At 44.6% G+C, this 26,046-nt stretch overlaps 4 protein-coding genes across 4 annotated transcripts in view; 1 reads left to right on the top strand and 3 right to left on the bottom strand.

Moving 5' to 3' along the window:
• Positions 1–26,046, bottom strand: part of LOC126562737 (F-actin-capping protein subunit alpha) — a 172,348-nt gene that overhangs the window by 9,134 nt on the left and 137,168 nt on the right. The window lies entirely within an intron of this gene.
• Positions 1–26,046, bottom strand: part of LOC126561752 (nucleosome-remodeling factor subunit NURF301-like) — a 135,885-nt gene that overhangs the window by 43,350 nt on the left and 66,489 nt on the right. The gene's annotated exons all lie outside the window — the stretch shown is intronic.
• The window catches only part of LOC126563419 (40S ribosomal protein S27), a 262,225-nt gene that overhangs the window by 173,121 nt on the left and 63,058 nt on the right, over positions 1–26,046 (bottom strand). The window lies entirely within an intron of this gene.
• LOC126562148 (lactosylceramide 1,3-N-acetyl-beta-D-glucosaminyltransferase B) lies at positions 1,527–26,046 on the top strand. The gene is made up of 2 exons (XM_050218576.1): positions 1,527–1,575; positions 24,476–26,046. Exon 2 carries the CDS (start codon positions 24,525–24,527, stop codon positions 25,980–25,982), a length of 1,458 nt encoding a protein of 485 aa, XP_050074533.1. The 5' UTR covers positions 1,527–1,575; positions 24,476–24,524; the 3' UTR covers positions 25,983–26,046.

Below are 26,046 nucleotides of genomic sequence, written 5' to 3'. Positions count from 1 at the left end.
CAGCTCTCTAGGGCAGTCCTTGGAGAGCTTGGGTACCACTTCCAACTATTACCACTGTTAGCAATCGCTTTTAGGGCTAATTGTGTATTGTGTCCAATCTAGTAAATGTTCCGGCTCATCAATCAACGTTGATGATGTTCGATATGCTCCTCGCCCCTGGGGTGAAACGAAAAACTCGTTCCGGGGAAAGTGGTACTTTGGATAAAGTCTCGTCGTCCTTTTCGAGTTCAGTTTTTCTAGCCTTGGTTGATACGAGCACCTGGTGTTTTGATGAGGGAAGATGTTGTTTGGAGTGCGCAAGATGGTAGCAATTAACATAAGACGGTGCTAGAAATAACACCGCTGGGTACCCAACCCCAAACCCCTCCCCCAAGACCGCTTTGCGAAGGTTTGGAAAGGATTAGGAAAGGGATCAGGCGGGGGGATCCATTTGCTGGACGTGCTTAGAATTTACTCGCAATGCAAACCGCGAGAGGATGAAGCGAGTGAAAGAGAGTGAGAGTTATGGTGGAAGAGATTATCTAACAAACAGGACAACTCCTTTAAGTAGCAGCAGAGGCCTCAACCGTCCCCACCGGAAGGATGATGCTAAATGGAACACTGTTGGGGCGTTGTTGGCACAGCTGTTGGGCGCCCGTTACAACTCGTCTTTCGGTCTAATGGCATTCCCCTTTCCCTGACCATCGTTTTTCTTCTTCGTCTATTTGCCACACTCGCAGCAGGTCCACCACAGCTCCAAATGTTGCTCCCGTCCCGACACGACGAAACCGCCGTCCGCAGATAAAGTGGAAGAGAGTGAAAAGTTCAGTGAAAGTGTTGTGAATTTTTAATGTAGTGTTTTACAGTCAAAAACCTGCCCCACATCCTCATTTGCCCTCGGAGTGCTTAAAACCCCCAGGCCCTTGCAGCGTGTGCGTTCGTGTGTAAGTGTTTTTCCCTTCTTAGTTTTGTTTACTTCTGTGCGTCAGTTTTGCAAACAACAAACAGCTTCAAACCCCAACACTCATCGCAAAAGCCTAAGCGTACCCTAAGTGTTCTCCGAGAATGTGTGTCCGGGTTCTGTTTACTGTGTGCAGCGCGTGTCCTAGAAGTATCCGAAGCGAATTGACACGGCGGCGACAGTAACGCTTCCGAAAACGGCATAAGAACCACGTCAATCATCAGCAGAATATTTGCCTACTTCCACTGACCGAGTGACCGACAAAAAAACCCCCGACTGGCGCTGCTGCAGGTGAACGAGAAGGGGAAACTCATCCAAATCGACCACGAAATCACTGGTATCTCTCGGGGGGGTGAAGGAAGCAGTGTTTCTATGTGTGTCTAGCTGTGTTGGCCGATTGGCCCCCTGCCAGGCTGCACCGTAATCATCATCAACGAGCGTCATCATCAGCATCATCATAGTCAACACCTTATGCCCGATAGTGGTGTGGTGTGAGCCAATTACGGCGGTGAAAAACGCATTGAAGAAAACAGGGGTGAAAAAAACATCTCACACGCACACATGCAGAAGACACCTCCCCAGTGAGTTGATCGAGAGAATGGACGAGTAAATCGGAGCTTTTGCTCACATGTTAGGTAAGTCAGCTGCTACCGTCCGGCGATGATGATTGCTTTACTGTACTAATATTGTGCTTTACGTTCGCTTTAAAGGCCAAGACTATATATAAAAGCAGTACCGATTTGTGGGGGAAAACTAGGAATTATAAGTGTTGCAGGTATAGAAAAAAATATACAAAATATTTAAGCTTGCTCTTGGAAAGAGCTTTGGCAATGTACTAGCAGTACCTTGAGCTATCCAGTTGCGGGTAATATCAAGCCAACGAAGCCAGACATTGCAGACCTTGACTCTCCTCGAAACTCTTGTACGAAAGGAGAGGAGAAGAAGAAAAAACTTTCCCCGACAGTGGTTTAAAAATACTACAAAGAATCCTACTGTAGGAGTTTTCCACCGTCAAAGCTACAAACCTAGAGTAAGCTCTATTTTGGGCATTCATCTGCCAAACACCCGTTAGCGGCTACCCGCGTGTAAGATGTAACAGCGCTCCAAAGCAACAGGTTACTTCTGTTACTAGTCTTACCGAGAAAACTTAAATCTCCTTTTACGGCATCTGTCGTCTAGCCATAGACCGGGAAGCAGAAGCGATTCTGTCTCCCTTTTTTCTGCCTCTACTGCATCAGCAATGCTGTCTAGTTTGTTTAAGTTTGCCGTTTATCGTTCTAGATCTCTCTTCTACATCGAAACGACGACGGTAACCAGTGAGCGATCTCCACGTGTCTTGTTGGAGCAAAGAAAAATGTCTCCATTCCGTTACACCACCTACCGAAAGGGTGGCCGATTGGATGGTTCACCAACTGTTCAATCAACGTGTCTCGCATCTCTTGGTGTGCATGTGCCACCCGCCTGTCGATCGATGATCTTCTTCTGTCACTCGTGTTTGACTTTAGGTGAACGGCTTTGATCGCTACTCAACTTTCGCTTCCCATCCGCCCGGCAGGTTACAGTGAAAGTGAAATTGTATGAAACGTTTTTACTTGGCAAGCGAAATGAATGCGGTTTGGATGGAAAGTCGGCTTTCGGGGGAGTCGTTTTCTTCACTGGTCGTTTTCTTCACTGCCGCCGGTGTATAAATTGAATCAATCGCTTTTCTATATCGTCTTGTGCTATAGCTTAGTTTACTACAAAATTTTTAGTTTAAAAGACGAATCACATCGTACTGAAGTATCACAATTGCACAATTGCTATTTAAATGTGATGACGCAGCGGAAGGCTTAAATTAGGTGCAGGCTATTTTTATAGCCACACTACCCCACTGCGCCTTTTACCTTTGCACGTCTGAAAGTAATGGCTCTACCACCTTTTCCGCTGACAGAGCGGGTTAAAATAAAGTCACGAAAATTGGTTCCACTCCACTCGCCCGCTATGAATGACCCCTGTACGAAGAGCTCAATGTCTTATGTCGTTAGGCAATGGGTTTATTTTACCGATCGATAGTTGATGAAGGTAGCCGCTAGCAAGGGACATAATTTTGATAAGAATATATCAAAATTGTGATTTTTGGAGTGCTTTTTAAATAATGAAACTACTTCCTGTAGCCGTGCTGCGAATTTAAATCGTAATGGCTCGAAAAAATGCTTAAATGTAAATATTTTTAATACCTTACAGACTTTCGAATCACTCAGGGGAGCTTTTCAGATGGATGGTCGAATATTACAAATTTCTTGGGAACTTTGCAATCATATAGTGAAATGTTGTATTAAATGCAGCGGAAAATTGCAATAATATAGTAGAATTTCTCCTGAGTGTTTCGTTCTTTTCTGTTAAAGCAGAAAAATAAAAAAAATTATCTTCAACCTTCAGAACCTTGAACGGGTTTAACGAGAAAAATATTAGCAAAACTTGTAACTAATTACTGCTTCTTTTAACCATAACTTTTGCCAAAATTCCACAGTCGCGATATTGACACAATTGGCCAACTTAAAGTTGGCTCGTTTCTGTGAACGATATTTACGTTGAAATGAATAAATATTGTTCGACACAGTTTAAACTAGAAAGCAAACCATGATTGATGTCCCTTACTCCATTGTGAGTTTAATAAATCACCAGATATTGGTTTTTATTATTTACCAGACACGACAAAAAATATCAAAAACCCCTAAATAAATAGAATTTATGGCTTATCTTATCGGCAAGGAAATAATGTTACATTAGAACATCATTGAAAGCGATTTTCAAATAAAAAAATGCAAACTAATCTTAGCGCTCAGTTTAGGCGCTCTTATGTAAATATTATTCGGAATAAAATTTGAAAAAGAAATGTAAATATTTTGCGATGATTTATAATGCAAAGTCGAATCGGAATCGTTGATTGAGTCATAAATTCTCCGTAAAACATCAAACGCATGATTGTGTTCAGGAATCTAGGCTACCAAATACGCGTGATGATAATATATTATGGAGCAATGATAGTGATTTGGAGAAGAAGATTGACCGAACTATGTAGCAAAATGTGGCCCACAATTAGTGGCGGATTTAGCTCCTTAGAGGCCCTAAGCGGAATGGAAGTTGGGGGTCCCTATAACAATGAATCTACTGGCCGGGGGGAAGGTTCTCGTGGATTTGGAGCCCCTTACCAGCTCGAGGCACACCGCTTGCCGTTAAACCTGCCTCTGCCCACAGCGAGTGAGTGAGGATTTGCTTTTACAGTAATTCTAGTTTCACTTCCAGGTTTCGGTCCGGTTCTCCACATGGCAGGGCCAGAGTTTAAATCCGGAACGCTCCTCCGTAGTGAGGACTTAACTATCCAACTACGTGATTATCAGCAAATCTAGTCAAGATATTCACTAACCGGCGTGGCCAGGTTATAGGTCGTTAAGCCAAAATAAAGAAGAAGCAGTTTTACTATATTAATTTTGAAAAATAAATCCTTTATTGAATGATACGCCTTAAAAACTTTTTTACTGGAAAAAACCCATATTTTTTAAGCAGATTTCCGTCCAAATATGTGTAACTTTTGCGGCAAACAGATAGTAAAAAAGTTTTTCATTTTAAGTTTAATTATTACCATCAAACCATAAAACCTAGTACCTTCCCGTACGCACGTACCTGCCAACTACTGTCAATTGAGGTACTTGATGATTAAAAAGGCCGTTTTTTATTGTTCGGCCAGAAACGTGCACATATCTTGTTTGTTGTGTCTCTCAACCCGCGACCCGTACACTATAGCGGGCGATGTGTGTTGAGCCCTTCAGCTGAGCGCACTTCAGACATCATTAGCAGATAGCTTGAGTCTCGGGCGTTTGTGGAAGAAAAAAAACAGCAACATATTTAAATACAATTTCCTCTACAAAGCCTCTGTCTGGTGTAGCGACACACACTCTCTGCGTGTCGCATACTGTTGACTAGCGACGCGACTCGCTTAGACAACAGTGATGCTCTGCAGTAAGTGTGTATGTGTGCAAATAATGTAGGCGGAAAGAAGGAAAGCCATCCTATCTGTATCGTTATCAGTGGCAAACCGGGGAAATGGCACTGCGAGTGAGAGTACCACACTCGGTGTACACTGGCGTTTGACAGTACCGCGCGTAAAACAGGTCACCGAAGAAAAGAAGAAGGCAAGAATGGTCTTCCCCGTGCGGGTGTTGTCAATGGATTCTCTAGTACCGGCACCACCTGAGAGCCTATCAGTGTTGGCCAGTATAGTGAACAACACGATCAAACGGAGTATGGAGGTGAATGAATACGGCAAAAAAAAGATGGATGATTAATTATCTCCGGGAAACCGGAAGTGCTGCTAGAACCGCAGATCCATAGGACGTGCTTTGTTTCCTCTAGCACAGAACAGAATTTGATTATTGTAATCATAATATAAGTGTATCGGCGTTTCGAAGTGCTTATCGCGATCACACGAAATTGGACGATCTACGATTATGATAAGCTTGGTAGGAAAAAAAACTAAAGCGTGTGTGATAGCATTTCGACCACAATTACATGCCACGTTGACCTCAGGACTGTAGGATTAACGTCGAACAGGGGCATCGGTTTAATTCGATTGATTTGTACAATCTGTTAATTAGTTTGTATTTTGGTCAACAAAAATAATCTCTTTCGACAGTTTGTTTTTTGTACCTTCCAACCGCGTCTTGATTGTGTTGAGATAATGTGTATGCAACTCGAAAAGAATGCGTTAATTATCAACCGAACGTTAGGTCATCTTTATTTCTGGCCGCGACGACGACCTCATACAGTAGTTGTCATGCATAGTCATTCTCGTTATCTTCAGAAGACGTTTTTTTTGTTGTCTGTTACATTCCAAATTCAACAAGTACCACCCGATTTTTGGGTCCTGTAGTTCTGGAACTTTGAAAACAATTCCGGCACATTTCGTGGAAGGCAATGATTCCTCAGAGATTTGACGCATACTACCCGATCCTTGTTTTTTCATTACGATTGTGACATATCTCCTACAAAGTATGGTTCCATGAATTCCCATGCTCCATAGCATCCGTTGGGAGATTGGGAGACACGTTAGAGCAATGGCGATGCCTGCACGTGCACATCTGGTACAGCGTAAGTGTGTAGGGTATGGACACTGGAAGAATTGAAAAGTAGTGGCAGCTCGTGTAACCTAACCTGTTACCCGGAATTGACCTTTTTTTATGCTATCGACCTTTGCAATCCGACACATTCAACATTGGTAGGAGAGATTGGCTTCCATTTTTTTTACTCCTACTCATCGCCATAGACATTGTCGTTCATAATACAGCAGACACCAGGCACTGCGTGCAAGCGTCATATATGGACGTGATTGCACCGCCAATATCGAGTGTGAGAATCCTACCTCAGTCAGTCATCATCCGGGCCACACATCCGGAAGTGTAACAACGGTAGACGTTTATTTATAGTGTGGCCTTTCGCTGGACACACACTCCGCGTGTGTGTCTCCACTCCCAGGAGCTGGTTTGTTTTAAGCGAATGCGTCAGCCCGCAATCCTTTGATTGGGGGTGCCCTGTCCCTTCAGCTGTATGATGTATTGATAGTATCCTTCCTTACCCGTGCTGGCGTTTGGATGGAATGAAGAAAAAAATCCAACGTAATGGCAAATATTGCATGTTTGGCGCCAAGCACCGTGTGTGTGTGTGTTACCTGCAATTGGAAAATGCTACCGCAGGGAGCCATCATGCTGTTTTGTGGTCATCCCTAACGTGACGTTATCAGTCGACACGATACTGTTGAACGATCCAGTAGAGTGGATTCGCTTGACACACGAGCTGCCCGATATTGGTGCCACATTGCCAACGGATGGGACCAATAGCTACGTCACTGGCTTTGGTATGTTTGATGGATCGATGGGCGGCGGGATGAAGTGAATCGGGAGTCCACTGTTTTCAAGTGCCTGCGGATGAGGCAATGAATCATTGAGACAAGTTTGATGTGCGACTCGTTGCGATACCTGGGCGATAGCATTTCAAGTTGCAAAATTCTGCTGATGTCCTATTGGGGTATCAGATACTTATAGAATTTTCTGGTATGAAGTGAAATAACTTTGAAGTTTACGCATCTGATGTTTGAAAAATGCCAGGAAGACTTAAAATACCTTTACAAAGACTTCATGCTATCAGACACAGGTATCAGGCAGAAATTTTTAGGATTCTCGTATTATTTTTTCTTCTTATTGCAACACTACCATGGGAAACAAATCCAATAACATCGATTTATTGATTCTCAATAGTTTCAATTAATCAAATCAATAATACCAACTTGACACCAAACGAGACGCCGTACACGGTTGTGTCAATCCACTACGAAGGTGACTTTTGCCTTCAGATCAGCACTGTATGATGACGCTTCTCGTCGTGCCCGATGGCGGTCACAGTTGTCTGAACATTGAGCAATCAGGTGAGTGGTAGTTGATGTTGTTGGTGACCGCGGATGGCACAGCAAAGCGTGACGATAGGCATCGCTTTCGGTGACGATATAATTTATTCCGTAAACACTATCCGCCACGCGTCATAGCAAGCCCCTCAACACCGAGCTCCACATTACAACCCAAAACCTTGTCCGATAATGGGAGCAAGCACCACTGATAGAAACGACAAGTGCGTGCGACACAAAACTGTCTTCATTCACCCACTGGGGTGTGTGAAGTTTTCGTTATTAACCTCCCAACATCAACCGGTGATATGGAACTTGGCGACCAGCCTTGTTTCCAGCCGGTCGTCAAACTTGTTCTCTTGGCTCTGAGGCCGGAACAACTTTCGGGGATGATCATCAGTTTTGTCCACTCACACACGTACGTGTTTGTGTAGGTTTAATGGCATCAAAGATTCGCTTTGAGGTGGATATAAATATGGCAAACCCACTCCAGTCCAGCAGCCGAATATGTTGAAGTTCGCGAGGAACCAACCATCTCAGGGTTGTAACGAATCACGGCGATTCACGGTGGTTACCGTGGATGTTCTCGTTTAATGTTTCGCATTCCAATGTGTCTTGGTTTTCGTGTGCTGTTGCTCGTTGATTGTCGTTGGCGTTGTGTTTGTCGGGTTCTCTTTAACACACCCGTTTGCTAACGTTCCCTCTAACCCGCTGTCACCGAAGGATTCGCCCCTCGGGACGGAAGTCTGTGATTGGGTTAATGTCCGCTCGGGAGCTCAAATTTTGGTCGATGGTTCACAAGTGGTACATTTCATGCAAGGTCCACCGTTGTTTGCGCACGTACCTTGGGAGACTTGGGGGAATGCTTTTAAGCCATGAATGAAATATTGGAGCTGTACTTTCAAGTGTGGTTACTCTGTGTGTGTGTGTTCTTTGAGGGGGATGAACACCAAAGTCCCCGTCATGGGAGCGCCAATTGCTTACGTTCACAGATCGTGACTGAGGCGTGATGGCGAATCACTTCGGTGTTTGCAAACAGATCGTCAGGCGATAACTATTGAGCAGGTTGATACATCGCTCGCCTGCCTCAAGACGCATCGGAGCGCTCAAAAATCATTCTAAATAAAATGTGTCTGGAATGAATTGGAAACATCCGGACGAAGTCGTTCGCCACAGCTGGTCTGTTGATAAGGCGAATGTAAAACTAAAATACTTTTATGTAATGTGCCGATTAAATGTTTCATAGTACAAAGTTTGATAGCAAATTGTGTTACCATGACTCACTTGCTTGCGAATAAAAATTTGCTGTCGGTTGATGCTTTTTTCTTTCTTACGTTTTCATGCTCAAGCTTAATCCGCACGCCAAACCACCATTTTTCTTTTTTTTTGCGAGTAACTGCAAACTGCCTTCACCCACATTGCACACCGGTTTTCGCTTAATCAGATTGTAATCGTAGGTTGACCACCAACGAACCAGCTCCAAAAGGCAAAGTGTCGCCATACTGCACGCACCAGTCGCATTAACAATAAAGGCACAACAATTGTGACTACGGCAAAAAGTTGCAATAAAAGCACAAAGAAAACCGGCAAGTTGCCCTTTAATTTTGTAAAAAAAAAGCAACACCCGACCTAATACAACTCTGGAAACTGTGCTGTGACTGGGTATGGAGAATGAATTGTTTTAAATGCCCAAACTCATCAAACACAACCTCAATTATGGTGGCAAAGCAGATGAAAAAATATAGTAACAAAAAAAATTCAAACCCCAAAAAAAGAGCCTTGGCTGGTTTTTGGTCGGCTAAATTGGCAACCCATCCATCCATCTCCGTCTGTGATGGTACGGCAATGAGGTGTGGGATTTGCGGCACTCGTTTGGAACTGTTGTTGAGCAGATATCAAGTTAAAATATGCCAAACGTTACCAAAGAGTGGAAATGAAGCGCGAGAGTGGAGAATTTGCACGAAATAAAGATTGTGAAAAGCGATATATTTTAAGGGTTACGTTATGCACAAAGCTCACGCCATGAGCCAGGCACGAGATTCATGTGATGAAGAGGAGGTAGGTTAGTGGAGTCGGCTTGGTTGGCCCTTTTGGGGTAGGGATTATCTGGACTTAATCAAAGCCGGCAAAGTTAAAATCGCGTAGAATAAATTGTCGTATGCTAATTGTCTGGAATGGTTTTATGACGCGAGTTACACCAGTGAAGGGACATGCGTGTAAGGCGTGTCGAAAATTAAATGAAATCCGAGAAAGGATCTGAAGCAGCAAGCGACAAAACAAATTTATTAGCAATTTAAAACGATCGCTAAAACTAGAACATATTAATAAAGCTTCTTCTTGGTTTAACGACTTCTACCAGGTCACACAGGCCATCCGTATGGTTTACTAGACTTACTGACATAGCATCACATAGTTGAACCCCTTCAGGTCCTTCCGTGTGAAGATAGGCGCTGCTGAGCGTTCCTTGAAGATTCTTGAAGCTTAATAAGGCTTAATATTTATATCAAATTTTTCAACAAGGACTTATTTAAATAAAACATGCAGTAATTTCGCAGTTATGATAAAGAAATTACACCCTTTGACCTCCGTTAAGTAACTCTAGGTGTTCCTAACAATTCCACAAACACCCTGGAAAACGTTCCTACCCTTTGAAATGCATTCTTTCCGGCACAATTTTCCCGGCGAATCGCTTCGATTTTAATCGCTCCATAACCCTAATCACCGTCTAATGAAGTGCAAATGCGCCCGTCCCATAGGTCCGTGTCCTGGTGTGGGGGAACCATTTTGTTTGACACTTTTTCCCTCCGCCAAAACCGCAGCAGAAGCAGCAGCAGCAGCAGGAGTATGTATGCATGCAATCCAAGCTAATGCGTTTTGTGCCTTACCCCAAGCTTTACGGTCTGGTGCATGTTCGCTCGATGCAACTAATTATAGATTTCGCCCTTGTCGCAAACCCTCCGCCTTTTCAAATCGCACTGGCTGGCGTGGAGATGATGAGTGTTTTTGTTTTGTGTAATTTACCCATTCGCAGGCTGCATCTCGTGTCGTGTCCACCAAACAATGGCATTGTGTGTGTTTTTTTTTGGGGAGGTGAAACATTGACCAAACGAACCACAGCAGCGTTCTAGACAACCTTGATCGTGATCTTCGTCACCAGACGGAACGCGTATCATTTGTTCTGGGTGATAAATGTATCAACGCTACGGTGAAAAGCGAGAAAGATGCGTTAAGATAATGGACCAGGGAAAACCACACGGGCTGTCGTATCAAGCGAACTCCATAAATCGTGATTCGTGGATGTGCAAAGCATAAATCTTTTGGCACTACAATAAAAGAGCGTGGCGTATGGCGTCACTGGAAAATTTGAATCGGGAAAATTCAAACCCTCGCCATAACTAAGCCGCTTGGCGGTGTTAGAGGTGGTCAAAGCGAGAGGAAAAACCTTGCCCATGCTGCTACCGTGCCCTAGTGCAAGTGTACCGTTTTGGCACCTACTTTAACCGCCGCCACACCACCGAGGAGGAGATCGAGAAACGGAACGGATAATATGTGTGTGTGGTGGTGTAGTTTTTTGCGGTCGGTTTGGTTCGAATTTGAATTCAAGGTTAAAAATAAAACTTCTCCTCTGTTTTCCGGCACGTTGTGCGGCGCGCACTATCTGGCCGGGCTGGCTGGCCTGGTTCGTTGGTCCCTTTTATACGGCTGCGGCTCAAGTGGTAAATAAAATTCACGATCACGAGCCAGACTTGGGAGTTAGTGATCGTTCCAGGGGCGGGGAGTGTGTGCGTTTGTGTGTGGAGAATTTTCACCAGCACTCGCCGTGGCGGCAAGGGAACTGTTGTATTTCGCATGTTTCGCAGCAGTGTTTCGTTGGAGCGCTACTAAGCGGAAAGCAACACGAAGCTCTCATGCTTGTGTGCGGTGCGCTCGCGTGGAAAACTGCGTTAAATCGACGTAAAGCGGTGCCGACGCTAATTAATGATCAACGATGTCTGGTACTAGAATCTTGGCCCTTGTGACAGGTTATGTGTGCGTGTCTGTATGGTTAAATCTTTTTTTATTGTCACGGGGAAAAAACTGCATTCCGGGAAGCCCTCCTGGAAATTGTAACTTATTTTCAGTAGTTCATATAGTTTGTTTGTTATCTTGAGCACAAAAATTCCAGATTTCTCCTTCTCTTTATTGACCAATTAGCTATTTTGGCAACAATCTATCTTTGCATAGGATTTTGTAAGCAATAAACACCCCTCTCACACACCGGTGAATTATTTTTAAAATTCGCGTCCAAAAACGGGGCTCAAGTAGCCGTAAACACACGTTGTGCGCTTTCACGCTTGCCCAGGGCGACTCAGACCAAAACGAAAATGGTTGTTATTTGTTTGGCTCATTATTTTTCAGCTGCCTTGCTTCACACCCTGTTCCAACCACTCTCTCTCTCTCTCTCTCTCTCTCTCTCTCTCTCTCTTCCCTCCCTGTCCGGCTGGAAAAGAGCTGAAAGGCTGCGAAACTATTTTGAGATTTTCCCGGAACATCATCATTTCTGGTAGCTAATTCTCGCTGCCCGGCGGAAGAGTGTAAAACAAAACCCCCCAGGGAAAAGCCGGAAAAGTGGCAAACTAAGGGCCCGGGCAGGTGACCAACACTCCTATCGATAATGACCCGATAGGCGACGATTGGAACCTCAGACCACTCTGGGTAGGTTCTGTTGTTTGCACCGCGAAAAATCTGCAACGAAATCATTTGCGGAACTCGCCCAGGTGGATGTGGAAATTACTTCGTTTCAGCTCGCGAAAAATCAAACACATTTTCCTCACCGAGCACACGGATTGGGGTGGCATGAATCTCGCACTGAATGTGTTTGTTTTATTGGCGTTTCTTACGCTGGTCTTTCGGTTCGCCAACATAATCAAATACATTGTTCTTTTTGCATGCGGCAAGCAGTATGGTTTCCCTCCGTTTGGCTAGCTTTTCCTTCTGCTATTTTTCGTTGGCACTCTTAGTGGAGATGGGGTTTTGGAGAAGAATCTGTGTTTGTGTGTTTATTGGGGTTATTTGGTATGCGATTGCCGATGAGTTGCCTTGTGGAACCGTTAATTACGGGCATCGTCATTTGTTCGCTAACAAGCGGGAGTTGTGTGGTCTGCTCTGGACATTGTAGGCCATTATGAGAGGAAGGAGGGGCGGGAAGGAGCAATTTCAAGGGTGCATGATATCAGGCACTTGTTGGTGCTCCGTTGTGCTTAAATCGTAAACAAAGCTCTAGACAATGTCGTTCGTTTAGCGAAGTCTAGCCAAAGGGTACAAAATTTCAACTCAAGATTTTACTTGGGATCCAATATGAAAGGGACGTTTGTTGTGGAACCAGTCACAAACAATGCTTCTATCGTATTAAATTTTATTTATATTAGCAGCCAGAATTTATGCTTTAAACTCATCGGAAGTGGCACTTTGTTCGCAACATTGTGCAACGGTTCATTGCAAGTTTCTTTCAACTTTATGAACCACAAAAAACCCACAATCAATGACTCGATGGGGACTTCATTCGGCTTCCCTGTTCCAATTATCCATAAGAAGGGGTAAAATATAAAAACTTCTGAAGGGTGATAAAACAACTCTCAAACTTCACGGTGTGGTGTGAATTGAAATGACATGCCATGCGTTGCCACCCGAACCAAACGATAGATTGATCGAACGGCGGGACACCAAAGGTACGGTTACGGGTGGTTTTTAGTGTCGTTGTTTTGTTTACCGAACGCATCCACAAGCTGTGGTGTAATTAAATTGTATCTCACGAGCAGAAATCAAACCGACCAACAACGGTCGGTAGAAAGGATTTGCTGATTATGGTGCCTTTTATCGCTGTTGGCGACATTAGATATTGATGAGCAGCTTCGACGCTTCCGAGCAGGGATACCTTGAAGTCATGGGATTGTGGGGTTTCGATGTGGACGCACGCCTTGGGCAGGATGCGAATTTTTCCCTCGTCATCCTCCGAATGGAAGTACAGAAAGCAAAAAAAACAAAACCTTCAACTGCTCGAGCGCTGTTGGAAGGATGCCGGGCCCGCAAATCATATCCTTTGCACGTTGCCGATGCCAAATGGGGTTTCACTTACGTCATTGTCTAAAATTTAGGGCCTGTCTTTCAGCTCCACCGGCACTGAAAGGCTCTCTCGGACAGCACACTTGCCGGGATGTTTTCGTTGCCACATAACATCGAAACGCTTCCGTTTTTTGGGCCTCATACACGCTCATAATTGGAGCAGCTTCTTTACGGATACAGTAGAAAGGCCTGGCGGACGATGTATGGTTTCGTCCGCACCGTCCGGTGATGTATTTTATCGGGGAGAAAAGATGGGAGCGATCGTATATCATTTGGTCGTTTGCTTTATGTTTGCTGTCCACTACAACTTGTTGGTGTTGCCGGACGAAATTAATTGCGGATAGATCCATTTTTTTTGGTTGCTCTTAATGAGAGAGCACATGGGCTGAATCAGGGCTCTAAGTTTTAATCGAAAGTTTATGTGAATTTGAACAAAATTCGGAGCTGTGTGTTGCGTTGGCTTTTTCTTGGTAAAAAAACCCAAAGAACTCCTTTTTGGAGAATTCCATGTTCATCTCGCGGGTTATTCATCAAACAGACATTGACAGATCATTGACAGATTGGAATTTTTGCCCGATTTCATTAGCATTTCCCTGCCCGCTGAGGATTAATGCACGCGTTGGCGCGAATTGCACCGTCCCCAATTCTCGATATGGCCGATAGGAAATATCTTTCCCCGATAATGAAAACCCTGATCTGAAGCGCACAAAGCGGACTGATTAATGACGGAACGTCATTGCTGACGTTGCTCTATAATTGTTCCATCCGGCGCTTAATAGACTTTGCAATCGTGTGTGTTTGTTTGTTGTTGGTTGCATCGGTTCTAATTTCCGTCACATTCATAATGCATCCAGCATCGTGATTGCTTTGTGCGCTCCCTACAGATGTGGCGATTCGGGAAATCAAGGGGTTTAATTGTGTGTCGAGAGAAGAAATGTGTGACCTGATGCTAATGCAATTTGGGACGCATCAAACGATGCAGCGTAGCCAATTTGGTTTACTAGTGTTAAAGTCAAAGAGGTAATTAACGGTTTTTTTGGGTCATAATCTGTTCAAAATGAATGTCTAAATTGACACTGACCACAGTGAGTTGTGGTGGTCCAAGAATACATAAAAGAACTGCACTTAAATAACACCAACGACTTGTTGATTTAAAAGGCCCATGTAGTTTTATAGTTGCAGTAAAACCACGTTAAAAAATTAGAAACAAAACATATGCCATGCTTCTTCGTTAGCTGTAGGAGAGCAACGTCTGCGGGAAGAACCACAGAAGGTGTGCCACCTTCTGTGGCACCCATTTCCTTTCGCTGCTTATCAATATTCATCTCAGATAGGCACGGTGTGTGTCTGCTTTCAACCGTCTGCAGTGTTCTGCCGGTCCAAAGGAAAGGCAACAGTAAACCAAAAGCTTCACTGCGGTTGCCGGCCCCGGGGCCCATCACCTTCTCCGAAAGTGCTAATGCTAATAAGTCATAAAAAGATGTTTAAACATTTGCCTCACACGCGTACCCTTAAACACCGATGTAAAGGACGCGTCCAAACAAACGCAACATTATGCGGCATTGGTGCAGCAGAGCAGGCAGCAGAATGCTGTTGGGAAATCGTTTTCCTAAAACCTTCGCCTTCGAGGCCATTTGTGTTCGTTGTAATCCTATGATTAGTAACTGAGCAAAGTGCTACCGAAACAGACATTGAATAGACTGTGTGCGTGTGTGCCGTGTGACAAATACGGATCCGGAAAGGTGTCTGATTTCGGTAATGGGCGATTGTTTGGTGAGTAGCATACTGATTGCGTCGATGTCGCTTCCGGTCCGGCCTTTGAATATTGGACAGCTTTCTTGGGGTGTAGCTGATACTCGGCCGTCAGAGCATTGTTTGAGGATGTTTTGCATCACAACGCGGTTATCCTTGGCGGCTGCTCCATACGACAACAAAACCCCAAGATGATCCCTGTTAAATAACTTCTGTTTGGATTGTGCTTAACTGGGCACGCCCTACAGGACAGGACGATATGTTGTACGGTCGTTTGGTGTTGCGCATAAAATTAGCATAACACCGGAACATCCCTGTTTGGTGATGGTTTTAAAAACACAGGATAGTATTGATCCACAACAGTGGCAAAGTCTTCCGGCTTTGGGATATGAGGAACCCAGATAAACCAACCAACAACGCTCCGCATTGGTGAATTATAATCACGACTAAGCGCGAAGGCACTCCAGCTGTCTGATGTATGACCCGAAACTTTAACCTGTTGTAGTGTTGTGACCGTACGGTGTCGTAAATGCCTGGATCTGAAGCTCAGTGAAGCCCATACGAGTTGTTGATAAATTCTGCACATAATTGCCAACTGCCTACTGCACATCCATGGAGGGCAGAGGTTAGCGAACGGCCTAGGGTAGGAAGATCCTAGGGGAGAGTTTGCTGAAGATTGGTTTTGCATAAATTAAAATCACTCCTCCCATCACTGTACTGGGGAGAAGGCATCCAGGGCAGAGCATGTTGGGATTTAATTGGAAAATGTCACCAAATATGCCTGAACCCTGCTGATGAGCAGCAGCTGACGGTGTTGGGTGGTGTGCTTTTTTTACCGCTGGGAATATGTTTATGTACAAGTATGTTCCAATTTTCTCCGTAATAACAAACAGAGGTTTGATTATTTGGAAAACAAAAACCGACAGCCCCTCATCTCTTCGAAATTTACGGATTGATTTAAATGAAGTCGATCCATTTGTTGTGTGTGTGTGTGTGCGTGTCTGTAGCGCGGTTGGAAAGTTTATTTATATTCGGATGAAGCAGTTAAATCTGTTGATAGACAGAGAAAGAGGGTGAGATTCAAATTGATAGTTAAAATCAATTTTTTGAACATAATTAAGATACTTGGGGATTTATTCGCTCCAATTAGTATCTGCCAGTGGCACAGCATTCAGCAGTTGGAATCGATAATGAACCGTGATGGTTAATACTTTTTCTTCTGATGTGGATTTTATTTAACTTTTTTTTTGCCATTTCAAACTACCTTGCTGGGGCGAGAGCCACCACGAGCCAGCCAGTGTTAAAGTTTATCGGTAGCAGCTACCGTGAAGCATTTTATTGGCTGGCAGCTGGCACTAACATCTTCTTTCGCAAGAAGACGTGGGGTTAACTGGGGCAAAACTTGCCTCCCGAACCGAACCAAAAAGCCTTGGCCGTTTTGCTGCTGGGGACAGAATGTCTGTGACTAGCGAGACGGTTGCCAAAATATCTGGCCCATTCTGGCAGCGAAGCCGTGTGTGTATGTGTGCGTGCCTCTTTTACCATCGTGCAAGAACCAACTTTGCCTTTCCGTTTCCCGTAAAGCAGCAATAAACCACATACACGCGCTTTGGGGTACAGGAGAATGATTGGGGGATGGGGGGGGGGGGGGATTTCTTTTCCCTTCACTCTATTATGACCTTAGGGTTAGAGGTTGACCTCTCGCTTTGAGCCACGAGAACGAGGCTTTAGTGGTACGATTAGGGGTTCGATCGGCCTTTCCGCCGAGGAACCGCCATCTTCAACGATGGCGCCTTCCCTTTCTTCTCTCCCTAATTTCCACCTGTTTACCTGGTGGATATGGTGGGTTTTGGTGAAAAAATCGTTAAATACTCCAGCTGGGAAAGGAAAGCCACAGCCGAGACGACGGTCGGTCGGTCGGTCGGTCGGGGAGGATCAAAAATGGTTCCGAAGGTCGAAGCGGAGGGCTAGATTTAACGAGTGATAAATGGAAATTTCTCGCACGGCCTTCATGAAAGTTCACGATTTTACGTATTAATATTTTTGCTTTATATTTGTATGTGCGTTTATACGCCTGTGTGCGAGGATGGCATATGTTGCGCGTGTGGGCTATATTTGAATTACCATCGCCAGTATCGATTTACGGCAGAAACCGCCAATACGCGCGGTGGGTAGGGGCAGACATAAGTCAAAAGAAGGAAAAAAGCCTTGGTAATAGAAATACTAACACGTTTCAATGCAATCGGAGGAATAAAGCAGCAAAATAAAATGCTAAAGAGAACGCATGTCGATCGTGTGGTGCGCTTGTTTGAAGAGTGCACCCTAGATAGACGGACGGAAATGGGTGATAGGCGAAGAACGTGTGATTCAAAGTTGCAAAGTTTTCCCGCGTCGCATGTTCTCCATAATTCAACCGGAAGGTGGAAAGTTCATCGTGTGGCGTCGTAAAAGTCGAGACAAAAGTTGCAGATGGTTGTATTTTGCTGCCCCGTATTTTGTTGCGTGGGTGCATCGCGAATGTGGGCATGTTTCCTGATGGATAGTAGATAAGCATAATCAAGTACATATCAATTTGTGGGTTAGATAAAATTGTTTCTGTAAGTATTATTATTCAATGATGGTTTTCTTTTAAATTTCATTTTTAAATTTTCCAGTACGCTACCTGATAGTACCAACCGTTAAGTAAACCAACTCTGGTTATTTAGAGAACCAGCTATCATGCATAACTGATGCACCGTTGTGTGGGTCGTAACTATCACACACACCTTTGACCGTAGCGTCGAAGTATGCCGATAAAAAATAAATTTGCAGCTGTCGGAACATTTTACATTTATCATGCCAGAATGCAACCAACCAACCCACCTACATCGATCCTAAAGCCCTACTTGCACGACAGCTAGAACTCGCCAGTTTTCTTTCGCTTTATCGTACCAATGGTGGTGAAAAAAGAAAGAAAAGAAAATTCTTGCCGTGGAGGTCCATTATATTCTAAGAATTGCAGTTTAATTATACAAAACACAGAGAAGAACGGGCTGCCAGTTGGGTCCGTCGGTGCAGTGTAGGGTGCAACTCAAACCGGCCATCACCATCGTGGTGGGATCTAATTACAGCGATGCGGTGACACATATGGGCCTGTTTTTGATGCCAGTTAGCAACATGCAAACCTTCCCCCTTACAACAAAGACCAACCGTTGTACGGTAAACCGCCAACTTCATTACTGCCATTATCAAGCTAGAGTGTAAGGCCCCGATCGAAGGCAAACACCATGTGTGTGGCTTAGAAGGGGCAAGAATTTTTGTTTGTTTTAACGTTCCTTTTCGCGTTGCATCAGCAACTCTCGGCACTATGCAGATGTTGACGGTGTCCTTCCAGGGCCACCGCGTTGAGAAGCGGCATTTCCCAGTCCGCCAACCCCGGGAAAGGTAAACAATGTCGCTGCCGTTCGTTTTTATGCTTGTCAGTGTGCTGCAACGCTCGATGCACAGGGTAACTAATCAAATGCTAATTTTATGCTACCCAAGATCGTCATGATCATATCGCCGCTGCGATGGCTGACGATGCTCGGGAAGCTCTCTCTCTCTCTCTGTATGTGTTTTTTCGCCGTCTTTCTACCTGGTACTTAATGAGTGATAAGTACATTTCCAACCCATCCATCCATCATCGTTTTCTAAGCGGTGTGCGAATATTAGAACGCGTGGGGAAGAATGCAAGCGTGTTTGTGTTCTGTGCTTTATTTCATTTGCATACTTTTGCCCTCGAAAATGAGTGGTTTGAATGGTGGGGGGGGGGGGGGGTGTGGAGCTTTTGTTTTTATTCCACAATTACAGGGTTTACCAGGTCATAGAAGGAATTTTGTGATACAACTGCATTTTACGATTTGAGAACATCATGTACTATTGTAGCTATACTATTTACATGAATAAATCAATCGTTAGTTTTCATTGAATATCCTCTAGGTTCCTCAATTGAGTGATTTCCAGCGTCTGATAGGATAATAAAACGAGTCCGCTTGCTAATGGAAATAAAGCAAAAAATTGATTATGGAGTCAATGTTCAACGAATTTCCTTTTTTTTTTATTAAAAACCATTTTAATCAAAAATTGACCAAAACATAGAAGAACAAACAATAAGACCATTCGACAAATTTGAAATTAAAACAACTATATTTTTATGGTTTTTTGGCATCTTTTCTTTACCTTTTTTTCAATTCTGGCATTGTTTAATTCTTTGATGATGTAAAGGTTTTTTTACGCCGCATAATTTTGAGAGTTTTCCTACATACACAATGACTTTTGAACGACTTGTTCCTTTGAACGAAAGCATAATTTCAATTTTCTAAAGTAAAGATTTTTATGATACTTCTGCCAATGCCATTCATACTGCTGCAAGGTAAAACAAATAGAGTTAACGAAAATTCTTCAAACAAAGTGAACAGTGTAGGTACAATTAAATGGTTGCTCAAGTCAAATTCGGTATGCCACAACGTTTTTGAGTCACATGGGGTGCTCGTTACAGGATCATCTGGTAAACCCTGTTCCCACGCGTGTTTTTCCGCTTGTTTGATTTGAAGCAAACTCGGTTCGCTCTGCCAGAGCAGTGTCGACCAATTAATGCACAAGTGCAGTGGGTTTTCGCGGTTTCCGGAAGTGCGGGGTGTAGTTGATTGTTTGCTGCCAGTTTCCCACGAATGTAAATTCTACTTAATTTTACATTTTTATTCAGAATAAAAATTTGCAACAACAAAAAAAAGTGAGTCATTATTACTATTATAAACCAAGGTTGGTAACTACGTTGCTAGAAGAAAAAAAAACTGCTCACAATCATGGCTCCAATAATGCTCTATGGTTATTTATATTTGATTTCGATTTAATACGACGCGCGAGAGTACATTATTTTATTTTCTTTTATTGTTTTGCATATATCCATTATGGTGAAAGCCGTAATTGCAATCCAATTATCGAAATCACATCCAATCCTGCCCGCTCGAGCCCCAATAGCGCAGTTTGTGCGAGTTAATGGAATTGGGAAATGACAAAAGAGTGAAGCTTTTATTATACGCATAATATAAAAAAAATCATCCCCTGGTAGACTTGAAAGTAATCGATTGTGCTGGGCCTAATTGACTGCAGTAAAACCGTCCATTTTTAGCGAAAGCTTCCGAAGGCCTCGGCAAGCAATCGATACGGAAAGGAAATGCAATTTTACATCCCATTTGTGCGGACGCATCCCTTTGTGATGTGTGTTCTTCACCACCGCTGCCACCGCTTGCCATTGACCGCAGTGGCACAGTGTGGAGGAGTGTTGGGGAAAACGTTGGCAAAGCTGGATAGCGCTGCTTACGAAGCTAATCAATGTTTCTCGGCGACTTTCGTTGCACAACAACGATACGCTCCGACATTGTATGGCACTTTCTCTGGATTATGCTACCCGTTAAACCTTGGCAGCAGCAGTAGTAGCAGCAAGATGGGACACTTTAGAGGTTATGACCACAATTACCTTCAAAACCAGCAGCAGCGGCAGCAGCAGCAGTAGCGAATGCTTTGTTTGCCTTGCCCTCGGGATGGAGAGACAAAATGTGACTGTGGAGAGTAAAATAAAAAAAAGCAGGGGGCACATGTATTGCATTCATAGCGACACGACAACTTTTAAAATGAAGGAAATGTCCTCACGCCACGGTGCAACTGCTAACCCATCCCCAAGCCCCGATCGTGTTGTTCGTCGTGGGGTGAAAATGCGTTGCTTGCTGTGGAAAGTGTACCGTGTTGGAGGACGGTTGGTTGCATGTATTTTCAAAGCCTCAGCAGAAAAAAGGACACCCGCCGTCTGGCGTAAGAGAAGACAAGGTTGTTGCATACTTCAGCTTTTTGCTTCCCCTTTTTGGTTGCTGTGGCGCTGTACATTGTTTGCGGTCCATTAGCGCATTCTCCGTGTGTCCTGGGTTTGGAGTCGGGAAGGACGAATATCCATCGCACCAGGGAAGCGTCGCGATGCAAATGAAAGAAGAAACACACTCACACACACACAGGGAGGGTGCGTTGCATTTTTAGCTTTCCTGTTGAGAAACAAGAATGCTACTCGGAATGCTTCTGTTGAGAAGGAAGAAAATCGGCTTGAAGGGAACATTTTGTTTTACTTTTTCCAGTCGAGAAAGAATAGGTCTCAGCAGGGAGGGCTCCGCTTGGTGGAAGACTTATTTAACGATCGGTTAATAAATAACGATTTGAAAAACTGAATCAATGTCGAGACATAAAGCGTAGCGCAACAATGAAGTCACAGGGGCCATTTTAATGATTTTTATTTGATTTATGATAGTAAACATTCTCTTGGTAATTTATTTGGTGCATACTATTTATACATTTATTTCCATCGCCAATTTTGCATTTAAAGAACTCTGTTCGGAGCAAAATTATTGCTTGAAGTATTTTTTCCATGCTCTGGGTCACGTTTCTTGTTGCGGTTTGGGGTCCTTTTGTGTCCTTGTACAGCATATTGGCACAAAATGGGGTTAGGCTGACAGACTGCTGCCGGGGTGACGTTTTTCCCCTGGCGGAAGGATAACAACAAAGAAGCATAAGCAAATGCACCACCGAGGACCAGCCGACCGGAAGTGTCGCCAATCGTGCTGCCGACCACTTGCCGGTTAGACATGCACGACTCCAATTCCTTCAACCAACTTCCGGTGTGTGTCTTCGTTGTAGCTGGGTGTGGTTATTATGCATTGGAGTTTGGAGCCTATATTAATTTTGTTTACTGAAGTCATGATATATTTTGTTGAAAAAATAATTAAGGTTTTTCCTACTCATTGTGTAATTGGTTGCAGATAAAAAAAAGCTGATAGAAAGAGTTACCATTATATTACTACTCTCCCTAGCAAGTATGATTTCTGACATTCGCTCTGTTTGCTGTCATGTTTTACTTTCTTTCTGTTCTTTTGCCTCCGACGTACCACATCGCCAAAAGAACGCCAACCCCTAATGACAGTGGCATCATATTTCCATCAAAAGACGGTTCACTTTACCGCGACTGTATTGTTGTTATTTTCTCTATTTTCTTTTTGTTCCGTTGTGCCACGGGCTAGTATTTTCCCCGTCCCGCGATTCGTCCTTGTGCAATGGAGGGCTATCGTGTATGCGCCAGTACGCCACGACATCCCTTGGAGCTAACGAATATAGCCCAAATTATAGTGCTATCGTACTGCTATCCCTAGGCCGGCGTAAAGCGATAAAAAAGAAGAATCAATTGAATAGGATGGGTCGGAATTGGCGCCGGAAACTCCCCTTTCACCATTGTCATCATCATCGCGCGTCGTCGTTGCGACATCATCGTGGTCAGAATCGCGCACGGCACAGACAGTGGCGAGACATGTGGGACATGTGAAGAAAAAAAAAAAGAGTTTCCATTTACCTACCGCGTATGCGGTTGGGGACCTAAGTAATTGCGGGGAATTCGAGAACTTATAATTGTGATGGTTCCTCCCGCCCGGCATAATTGACCGGTGGTTTTCTCTCTAGTTGCCGTCGGCTGAAAGACTTAGGAGCGTTGCTGCATTTTTTGCAGAACCCTGGTTTATGCACACTTACTTTAGGCGAGTATGCTATGCACACGCAAATATGCTGCAAGTCGTGTGGACTTTTAATGACTCCTTTGTAAGGGGGCGTCATAGAGCATGGGTCAAAAACAGAAGGAAAGTATAGTACTTCAAATTGAGTTATGTACCGGTTAGTATAATTAAAAATTAAAGACAGTTTTTTGGCGAGTTTGTTCTGCATGCGTTCTTCGTACGGTTTTTATATAAACTAATTGTCGAATAATTGTTCTCCATTAAAGCACAACGATTGGCAGGTTAAACCCGCTTGTTTTGCGTTCGCAAAAAGCAGAACAAAAGCCGTTGCAGAGCAGAAGAGTAAAGAGAGATTGCTTATTACACTGCATCGCACTGGGAGACTAGAACAAATGGATCGTGCATGCACTTTTTTTGCCAGTGTGCATTCGTTGAAGGGCCCGTATGCCACAAACGCTCGCCAAATATTGCCCCGGCCGCGTTCATTAACATACGCGTATGCGCGTGTCTCTCGCTGGAGAGGGAACCATCTGTATCCTGCAAGGCACTCCTTTTATTCAAGTACACCCTCTCGCTGGACGAGTAATTGCTGCGGGTTCAATTAAGTAATTGCGGACGGGGCTTACCCGGTTTTACCCGCCGTAAGTCCACTCCTTACTTTCGCGTGCTGACGCCTGTAAAAGTCAGTATTGGAATATAATTTAAAAACAGAGGACACAGGCTGGAGGAGCCTATGATGCACGGAATGGCGGTTTGTGCTGATAAAAGACGTCCCAGCCAAAAATGGGGGGTCAGCGAAAGGGGTTGCCCTAACGGCAACCATATCTTGAATGCTTTTATGCGCCATTGTTCGTTGTTCAGCATTGAATGGAAGTACGGCACGGATCTCGCTGCAAGGGTCGCAATGCAATACACTTACCTACACACTCATACACACACCTCCAGGATATCCTTGTCTCTGTCAGTAGCAGCATAGTGCACTGTGTGTTGTCTTGACGCTGTGCTGTCGAGAAGGGCTAAAAGTTTTCCCTTTGTTTTGCGTACGACTAAGGACTGCCGGTTTGTGCGAGCGAGCGAGAACCATTTCTTGGCAATCGATAGCCTCTGCATATGATTGATTTTCTTCAAACTGTGTCACCATGCGATGCGATACTGTCGACATGCGCCACTAGTAAGTGATGGATCACTTTACTTTCCCGTGTCAATCAGTTCTATTTTTAAATTGGTGGTGTCTCATTAAAAAGTAAACACTAATTGGTGCTTGTTAGTGCGGGCGGTTCTCTTTTTTTTTCTTTCCTTCGTTAGTGGGCGTGAAATTAAGTTTGCATGGAAAATTTGAAGTTATCCTATTTGGAGCAAAACTGCCACGAGAATACTAAGCAAAAGATAAAAATATCCTTTTCGACTTTCTTCCTCTGCTTGGCCTAACGACCTTCTAGGTCACGCCGGTTATCGAATGGTTTACTAGACTTGTTGATACTACCTAGTTGGATATTCAGTCTTCATTATGGGGTCACGGTCCGGAAGGGATTCGAAAATATGAAATGAAGATCAGCGCCTTTTGTCACCACATATCACAAAAACACACAACACACATTGTTTTGCCAATTGTTTCTCTTTTCACTTCAAAAGTGCACACTAAGCAGAGAACTCCGTTTACTGATACGCTTTTTTTTATCTTTTTAGGTATGTAAAAACATGCGTCCACTCACAAGGATTCGCTGATCACACGATCATGTTCGAGCGCCGGCCGATTCTGGGCGTGCTGGGTTGTCTGACGCTCGTCCTCACGATATGGCAGATCTCGCCACGCGATGTGACCGTCTACCGGGAAGCCACCTCCCCATATCTGCCATCCGGTCAGCTCTCCCTCACGGCACCTGCGTCGATATCATCGGCGAAACAAATCGACCAACAAAAGCTACCGTACGATAGCGCTGAAAGCAATGCCATCGACGGTCGAAGAGCTGCCATCGATGCGGGCTTTGCCAGTGGTGGCACTAGTGGGACATATCTGGTGAATCAAACATCACCCGGGTGGTTAGTGGCGGCGGCAGCCGCTGCTCTAGCTGCATCACCGACGGGCAGCCGCACAGTTACCCCGAGCAGATACAGATGGAACGGCAACGAGCGTGTGCGAGGCCGGGAGGAAGGACGAGAGGCGGAGTCAGTCTCTCATAAAGCTCTCACCAGTAGCAGTAGTAGCAGCAGTAGTACCATTAGCAGTAGTAGTACACAGTCGACAGCATCGTTAACAGTAGCTAGCTCGTGGGGAGATTCGTTGCCAAATGATGACTACACTAGTCTGATCGATCTGAAGGACTTTAAGTTCATTATCAACTATGATTACTGCGGGTCGGGGACGGATGTAAGTCGGAGAAGACGTAGCCTTAAGCGTGCAAATGCCTTACGGGGCACGCGGTCCCCTGCGACCTCGACGCCACCGCTAGTGTTAATCCTAATCCACTCGGCGCCCACCAATCTCGCCAAGCGCAACACGATACGGACAACGTGGGGCAAACAGGACGAACGGGTACGGCTCATCTTTCTGATGGGTGCCGTTAGTTCGAATGCAAGCCAGCGGGCCATCGAGAACGAATCGCGCCTGTACGATGACATTGTGCAGGGGAACTTTGTGGATGCTTACCGCAACATGACCTACAAGCATGTGATGGCGTTGAAGTGGTTCGTCTATCACTGTCCGCGTGCTCACTACGTGCTCAAGACGGATGACGACGTGTTTATCAACACACCGGTGCTGTATAACGCACTGGAGCGGGTGGTGCCGCAGCGAAACTTGCTACTGTGCCAGCTTAAAACGAACCAGAATGTTAAGCGTACGCACCGATCGAAATGGTTCGTGAGTTGGCGCGAGTTCCCCTCACGGTACTATCCACCGCACTGTCCAGGCTACTCGATCCTTTACTCACCGGACGTGGCCTGGCAGCTGTACCGTGAGGCACAGCGTCAGCCATTCTTCTGGATCGACGACGTTCACATCACGGGTACGGTGGCGCAGCAAGTGAACGTTACCATCACGCCAATGGATGGACTGTATCTGGATAGTGAGGCCAAGAGTGATCTGCTCGAAAACCGAGTAGACGCTAGCCGCGCGGTGTTCTTTTTTACCAACCCAAATCTTTCCACGGACGAAATTCAACGGCTCTGGGAGACGGTACGGTCTGGTCGATAGCATGCACCGGTATCGGTGAGCAGCGCGTGTTGCATGATGCTTGTGATAAGGAGCTTGAGAAGAG

This window comes from Anopheles maculipalpis, chromosome 3RL (assembly GCF_943734695.1).
Source record: "Anopheles maculipalpis chromosome 3RL, idAnoMacuDA_375_x, whole genome shotgun sequence".
Lineage (NCBI taxonomy): Eukaryota > Metazoa > Arthropoda > Insecta > Diptera > Culicidae > Anopheles > Anopheles maculipalpis.
The sequence above is the reverse complement of the archived record's forward strand: the minus strand, read 5'-3'. Positions and strand labels throughout refer to the sequence as shown.

Excerpts from the sequence above, each read along its gene's own strand:
- LOC126562148 (XM_050218576.1), top strand. The coding sequence starts at position 24,525 with ATGTTCGAGCGCCGGCCGATTCTGGGCGTGCTGGGTTGTCTGACGCTC.